Genomic DNA, 7,734 nt, shown 5'->3' with positions numbered 1-7,734 from the left:
TAAAATAAGATGGTTGCACTTGGTTTGCACTAGTAATTTATTGACAAAAACATGTACTCCAACTGCAATCCGGCTGCAAAATGGGAGTTTGGATGCAGTTATTGCGCATTAGTACAACTGCACCAGCACTGGACCCGACTGTCAGAGGACTGCATTCCAACTGCCATTTTAGGCAGTCGGAGTGCAGTTCTTACGCAGTTCTGATGTAGTTCTGCCATTTTACAGCCGGATTGCAATTGGAAATGCGGTCCGTGTGTACCAGACCGTACATTACGACGCCTACCGCCTACCTTATCAGCGACTTATTTATTATAGGGATCGATTTAATTTTACCTTCACGTAAATCAAGATTGGTTTTTTGTAATCTTTATAATTTTTTATTTCCATTCCAATTTTTTTTTTCTCTTACGGTCATCCCGTATAAAACCTAAATTGAAAAATACAAACTGAAATATAGATGCACGAAAAAACCAGAAAAATAGACCAGCACTGGGAATCGAACCAGGTCCTCGTATTCCAGCAGTGACCAGTAGTGGGTGACGGCAGTGTGTAGCGGTATAGCACGCGTACGGAATACCGAGGACCTGGGTTCGATATCCAGTGCTGGTCTTATTTTTCTGGTTTCTGTGCATCTATATTTCAGTTTGTATTTTCAATTTGAAATTAGTTTGTCTTTAATTTTTTCTCCCAAATGTATCATCTTTAAGTAAAAGTGAAATAAAGTGCCCGGTTGAAGTGTAGCCTTTAGAATGGACTTGAAAAATGTATCAAAGAAAACGAAATTCAGATGTAGAATTATGAAAAGGAAACTAAAACTACTGAAATTAACAAAAATAGTAACTGGTATGACCAGATCCAAGGTCTCCATGTCACGTGTCGAGCACAGTGTATATAATTGCTGTGTGGATTGGTGAAATCATCACCTCAAAACAGTAATCATACTTATAGACGATACATTTTGGGGAAAAAATGAAAGACAAACTAATTTCATTTTATATATGGACTGGTTACTACCCGAAATTGTTGATTCCCGTCGAGCTCAGGGAATGCCACTAAGGGAAAAAGAATCTTCATGAAAAAATACTGTAGAACCTCCTCCTGAAGAAAAAGAACTTTCTTCTACATATCTATATTTTTCAAGCGACGAAAATAGCGTAAACATCGCTTCATGCTCCAGACAATCAACTTTGCATCTCTCTGACTGAAGATAAATAACTTTCTCCTACATATCCATACTTCTCAAGTCATGAAAATAGAAAAGCATCGCTTCATGCTCCAGAATTTTGGAAGAGCTATAAATTTATTTAAAACTAATTGTGCCGTCGACTGCGTCGCGCGGGAATCCGATTTAGAGCAATTTTTTATTATATCCAAAAATATTTATTTTCCGTAACATAAAGTATCCTAAATGTTGACCAGACTAATAAGCTATCTATCTAACTAATTTGGCTCAGGGACCCAGAGGGTCTGCCTCCGAAACAAGAGCATGCCATCTGTCATATCTATCTATCGACCTATTCAGTCTAAATGTCTATCCATTACCTACGTTAAATCAAACTGTGGGCATGAAGAGGCATAATAATTTGTTTATTACCAAGATTATTCATATTAAACGAAGATTTTCTATATTAAACCAAAAAATGTGTAATTATAATTTAAGGAAAAATCCGGAATTCACATTAACCAGAATACGGATACAAAAGAATAAGGCCGTCAACGGCTGCGTGACAGACGCGCGAGGCGCCCTGCATTCGCCTCCACCGCGTCGTCTGCTTCACCCCCTCAAATACCGAAAATTCTTCTATAAGCGCGCCTTAGCACACTTTTTGCTATAGCTCTCGAAATAAGGTCGTAAATTAAACAATTCTGAATACGAATCTGCAATTTCTAAGAAATCAAAATTTTGAGATGTGGCAGTATAGCAGGCATGGGACATGGGTTATATACCTGAAATCATTTTATAGTCTATAATTGATCAAAAATTTAATGAATACTCAACCGAAGTTTTCGCAAAATCAACCACGATTATTCTAAAACTGTTCGATAATAATCTTTTAATTGACGTATCTTTTTAGGGTTCCGGAACCAAAATGGAAAAAACGGAACCCTTATAGTTTCGCCATGTCTGTCTGTCTGTCTGTCCGTCCGCGGCTTTGCTCAGGGACTATCAATGCTAGAAAGCTGTAATTTTGCACGGATATATGGTAAACTATGCCGACAAAATGGTACAATTAAAAATTAATTTTTCTTATCCAACCCTATGGTGTGGGGTATCGTTGAATAAGGGGTTTGCTAAGACGATTTTTCGATTCATTGATTTGTTTGCGAAATATTCAACTTCAAAATGCAATTTTTTATTAAAATCGAGCGTCCCCCCCTCTAAAATCTAAACCGGTGGGTGGAAAAATTTGAAAAAATTCAGGATGGTAGTAAGTATATCAAACTTACAAGGAAAACTATAACGTCTAAGTTTGCTTGAGAATTATTAGTACTTAGTTGAAGAGTAAATAGCAGCCTAAGGTATAAAATATACCTGAACTTGGATGATTCCGTATAAAATACGAAATTCATAGAAAAATATTACTGATTTTTTTCGTAATGGCTACGGAACCCTATTTTGGGCGTGCCTGACACGCTCTTGGCCGGTTTTTAATTGTGAACCGATTGAAATAAACACTAAATGTTAATCCAAGGCAAAGATAGCACATCAGTGAACCGCATCCTTCTATGTTAAGCTTTTTCTGAGATTAGCGTGAACGAATGCATAGACAAACTAACAAACAGACAATACCTCTAATTCTAAAAATCGTTGTGGGTTCTATTACGCTAATAAAGGCCACTAGTAACAGTTTTTCTCAAATATTTCTAATGTACAGACACCGAGTTTAAACAGATTGTATTATACCTATAGAAGATAGTTTTTTTCGTAATGGCTACGGAAACCTATCTTGGGCGTGTCCAACACACTCTTGGCCAGTTTTTTTATCATTTTCTTTTAGTACAAACTTTCAAAGTATGGGCCGTTAGTGGTCACTCAAGATAAGATACGAGTAGAAGTTTCTTTATATTAGGTCCATAGGTCATTTGCTTATCGTCTCTGAACATTGCAGGGAAGTTATGACATGGATGTAGATAAATCAAAAAACACCGGTTTTAATGTGACAAGTATTCTGAGATCATACGGCAGCCGTTGGGTATAAATAATTCTAGCGCTTTAGACATCACAATTGAGTGTCGTGGTGCTCTAAATGCAACGCCTGGTTTCAGTAATATCTTAATAAATTGTATTCCCAGGTCGAAGAAATTAAGATTCCAGATACATATTCGGGTGAAGAACGCTACTTCCAAGATGACATCGCCCTGGTCTTCATGTCAACGCCGGTGGTGTACACCACCTACATCCGGCCCGTCTGCGTCGACTTCGGCGCCGAGTTTGACAAAGAACAGCTGCGAAGTACTAATAAGGGGACGGTAAGATTGTCTGAGTCTTATGCGTAGGTAGCTGTAAAAATAATTATGCAAGTGGCAATGGACGGGCCACATCGCTCGAAGGACGTGAACCGTTGGAGGAGAAACATCCTCGAGTGGCGATCACGAACCAGAAGACGAAGCGCTGGCCGTCCTCCTACTAGGTGGACTGATGACACCGTGAGAGTTGCGGGCAACCGGTGGATGCGAGTGACGAGTTGGCGTTCATTGTGGCTATTTTGAAATCACACTCCTATAACCTAACCAAGAAAAACTTCAAAGTTCAATATCTCAAAAACGGCTGAGCCGATTTTGATAAAACATGTCAATGAACCATCGCTAGAAAACCTGCTTTCAAATAAAAAAAACCGCATTCAAATGCGAGTTACGATGCTACGTTGATACGTTTAAGAGCTACGATGCCACAGACAGACACACATAGCGGTCAAACTTATAAACACCCCTCTTTTTGCGTCGGGCGTTAAAAAATACCACTCGACAGTGGTACCTGAAAATGTGTGTTGGCACCAGTCATGAACAAGAACCATTTATGGATTTGAAGAAAAATAACCAACTTTTTGTATCGGCTGCCCAAAGGAGGGTATGTTTTTAAACTAATAATAAATGGTATTTTACCTAATAAATAACTATTTACATATTTACATTAATCTGATGATTCATACTTAGAGACAGTTTTGTTTAATGACTATGACTAATATAATTTTTAGGGATAGATATGTATAATAAGGGTATCGCAGTTTAGTGACAAATCTAAATTTAAGTGACAGAAAATATAGTTTCCAATATAACATTTAATTTTGTACACCCCTGCGTTTTTGATGACCAATATAAGGGGTCCTCTGTGCCAATTATAAAACTTAAAGAACAGATTACAGGTTGGGGCCGGACATCGGAGGACGGTGTTGCATCCCAGGTGCTGCAGACGGCGGAAATGCCGTACGTGGATAAGGAAAAGTGCATCGCTGATGTGGCTGCTGACTTCAAACTGTTCATCACTGTTGACAAACTCTGCGCTGGCAACATGAACGGCAAGTACTCTCCTTGTCTTCTTATTTATTACCACAAGTGTCCTAAATACCGGTGTGGCCTGTAATACGAGCAAATAATTTTTCATCACACTTGCTCGTGTCGTAACATGCTGGCTACCTTGGTTGCAACCCCCCAAATAAAACCCTCGACCGTAATGTGCTTGTCATGAAGCCCAAGGTCGGTAAATGAGTCATTGTGCGTACTGATGGTGCTGCGCGCGATGGCCCACACGCACGCGCACGTTGCGGCGCATACTGCGGGAGGGGGAGGGGGAGGGCGGTGCTGCCAAGAGCGCAGCCTAAGGTATCGCCAATATTTGGAACAATATATTTTTTCTTTTACAAATATAAAATTTTACTCGCAAATGTGATGAAAAACATTGTATGTCGCACGGGCGATACTAGAATTTTATTACGAACATCGACTCATTAAAGCCCTCAGTCTTCCACTTCGGGCTTCTAATAGACTCTCGTTCGTAATTCCTTATTTACCGCCCTTAAGACACAATGTACTAAAAACTTAGATCGTACTTGTCAAATTGAATAACAGCGACGTTCACCAACTTTTAAAAATAGTGGTCTTTAGATTTTCCCTTTTTGATACAAATTAAACAGCCTACCGAACGAAGACCAAAAACTGCCTCTCAGGGGTAAAACTCGTGTATAAGCGAATTTTGGCATAGTTGTAGGGAATGGTGTTCTAAGTTAGAACTTATAACCCACATACTAAAAGTACTGATGGGTGGGGGTGGAGCTCACTTGGGGGTGTAAAGGTCCCATTTTTTAGATTTTCCTAAATAAGTACCTCGTAAACGCTGGCCCACAGCAAAAAATGTTCTAAGACATAAGTAATTTACATACAATTGTCTACAAAAAGATTTTACACATTTTTTTCTCTGAGATCAATATTTCTCGAGAGATGGAGGGAAGAAGATGGACAATAAAAAATAAGCACATTTCTTCGTATGGCGATGGATGGATGTTTGTTACTCATTCACGCAGAAACTACTGAACGGATTTGCATGAAATTTGGCATACAGGTAGTAAATACCCTGGATTACCATATAGGCTACTTTTATTCCAAAATAATCAATGGCTCCTGTGGGATCAAAAGGATCACATAGTTTTAAACTAAGTACATAAGTACTGATTCAGCGCGAGCGAAGTCGCGGGCATTTAAAACTGGTATTTATTTATAAATATACTTGTATCAATTATTAACACCAGTATATTATTCTATGTTAATTAATTGCACTGTACCTACCGAAGTAAAAAGCGCGCTTTCTTTCGTTGTAAGAAGGTTGTAAGCCTAGGTAGAAGTCTTTGAACAAGTTGCAACCTGCACGGAGTGCCACGCGCATGCTTGAATGAGGGTTTTCACAGATGCGAAATATCACTAGATGGCGTTAGTATCGTGAGGTCCGTTTGACGTTTGCTTGCGATTGGCCCATTTAGTTATTTAACCAATCACGAGCAAACGTCAAACGGACCTCACGATACAAACGCCATCTAACGATATTTTGCCTCCGTGAAAACCCTTTGAACTGTGTTCCGGTATCCGGCCAAACCACTATCCGTTGCATCTCTAATTATTACGAGTTCTACAGGTACGGGTGCAGGGGTGTGCACGGGAGACAGTGGCGGCGGCCTGGTGTTCCCCAGCGCGGAGCGCGGGACCCGGCGCTACTACCTGCGCGGCGTGGCGTCCGCGGCGCCCCGCAATGAGCACGCCTGCAACGTCCAACATACACTGCCTTTACACACATCCTGTCCCACGCCACATTTATTAAAGATCACGTAACTACTTTTTAAGTACTTAGCGATGTTTCATCATAAGTGATAGCTCGATCGAAATATTGTTGTTGTTGATCGAAATATCATAAATAAATGGCAACACTTGGGATCATGACACCGCACCTAGCAAAAGTTTGTCGCAAATGTCGTAGCGTGTCAAAAGTTAATAATATAATTACCGGGTTAGTATTACTTCGTCTAAAAAGTGGCTGGTCTAAATCTAAGTAGCAAGCGGTCCTAACTTGTTCCTGTCGGAAACCTGAAAATAGATAGGTCAGCTTACAGTTGCGTCTCACTCAGCCACGTGGTCGCGGAGCTCCGGCGACTTCGGGTCATAGAATTAACGATGAACGGAGACCGACTAGACACTCGCTTCTTAGACCAGTTGTTTCTTAGACCACTTGCTTTTTAGAACAATTGCTGCTACTTAGACCAGCAGCTTTCAGATGAAGTGATACTAACCTGATCTCGTGGCCGAACTGTCGTACGCTGGCGCTCCCGATCACATTGACCATCTCTTTTTACCCTCGTCCCATACCGCGTGGAAGAAAGAAGTACGAGGGGAGGTACAAAATTCGCGGAACGAAGAAGTAGTGAATTAAAATAAAACAACAGAATATTTCTTTTTCATTTTTCAATATGATTACCCTCGAGTTCAACACATTTTTTGAATTTACTAATTAATTTGTAGAAACCATAAAAAATATTTTTTTCTTTGTCCTCGAAATTCGCCATAATTGCCTCCTTCACTTCTTCGTTGGTATGAAATTTTTGTCCTCGTAAATTTATTTTACCGATTTATTTCGAAATCATTTGCTGTCAAGGCAATACCGCCAATAAAAGACGGTCTTAACATAACATTTTTTAATTCTTTTTTTTTACCTAAATAGGGTTCCCTTACGGTTCACTATAAGTGAGCATAAAGTTTGTATATGTAATATTGTTCCCTCCTAAACTTCATTCCGCGAATTTTTGTTCCTCCCCCGTGGGCCTCTGAGCACAGTCTCGCAGCCCCCTTGGGGAGCGTCTTTCCCAATTTGGGATAATATGTATTGTTTTTAAAACCTCCTTTTGATAGCAAAATTGTACAATGTTAAAACTAAAATGTCAGAAATTTAATGCAAATATATTATATAATAAAACCTTTATTTGAAATACCTATTATACGTTTTATTTTATACAGTCCTATAAATAAACACCTACCTATTTACTTGTTGCTATTTTCAACCGACTTCAAAAAAGGAGGAGGTCCTCAATAGGGATGACGACTGGGTTAAAAATATATCATTCTATTTAGTCTAACAGTTAGATTACTCGTATGACAAAATATGGGACACGTATTTTTCGGTTTATCAAATTATTAAAAATCGACAAAGGTATATAGATCATAAAACTTCCGGAGGGGGGGCTTATGAAATCACTA

The 7,734-nt window shown here is 39.3% G+C and overlaps 1 protein-coding gene across 3 annotated transcripts in view; it reads left to right on the top strand.

Moving 5' to 3' along the window:
* Positions 1-7,521, top strand: part of LOC141442832 (transmembrane protease serine 12-like) — a 49,797-nt gene extending 42,276 nt beyond the window's left edge. For 2 of the 3 annotated variants that reach the window (XM_074107958.1, XM_074107960.1), the window contains exons 7-9: positions 3,295-3,471; positions 4,358-4,517; positions 6,125-7,521. In XM_074107958.1, coding sequence (XP_073964059.1) covers positions 3,295-3,471; positions 4,358-4,517; positions 6,125-6,318 — 531 coding nt within the window. In that variant the 3' untranslated portion in view covers positions 6,319-7,521. The remainder of the gene's footprint in view (positions 1-3,294; positions 3,472-4,357; positions 4,518-6,124) is intronic. The other variant, XM_074107959.1, reaches the window with a different exon arrangement.
* The last annotated feature ends 213 nt before the right edge of the window (positions 7,522-7,734 follow it).

Source organism: Choristoneura fumiferana, chromosome 26, assembly GCF_025370935.1.
Source record: "Choristoneura fumiferana chromosome 26, NRCan_CFum_1, whole genome shotgun sequence".
Classification (NCBI taxonomy): Eukaryota; Metazoa; Arthropoda; class Insecta; order Lepidoptera; family Tortricidae; genus Choristoneura; species Choristoneura fumiferana.
Note: the sequence above shows the minus strand (reverse complement) of the source record. Positions and strands in the feature narration are given on the sequence as shown.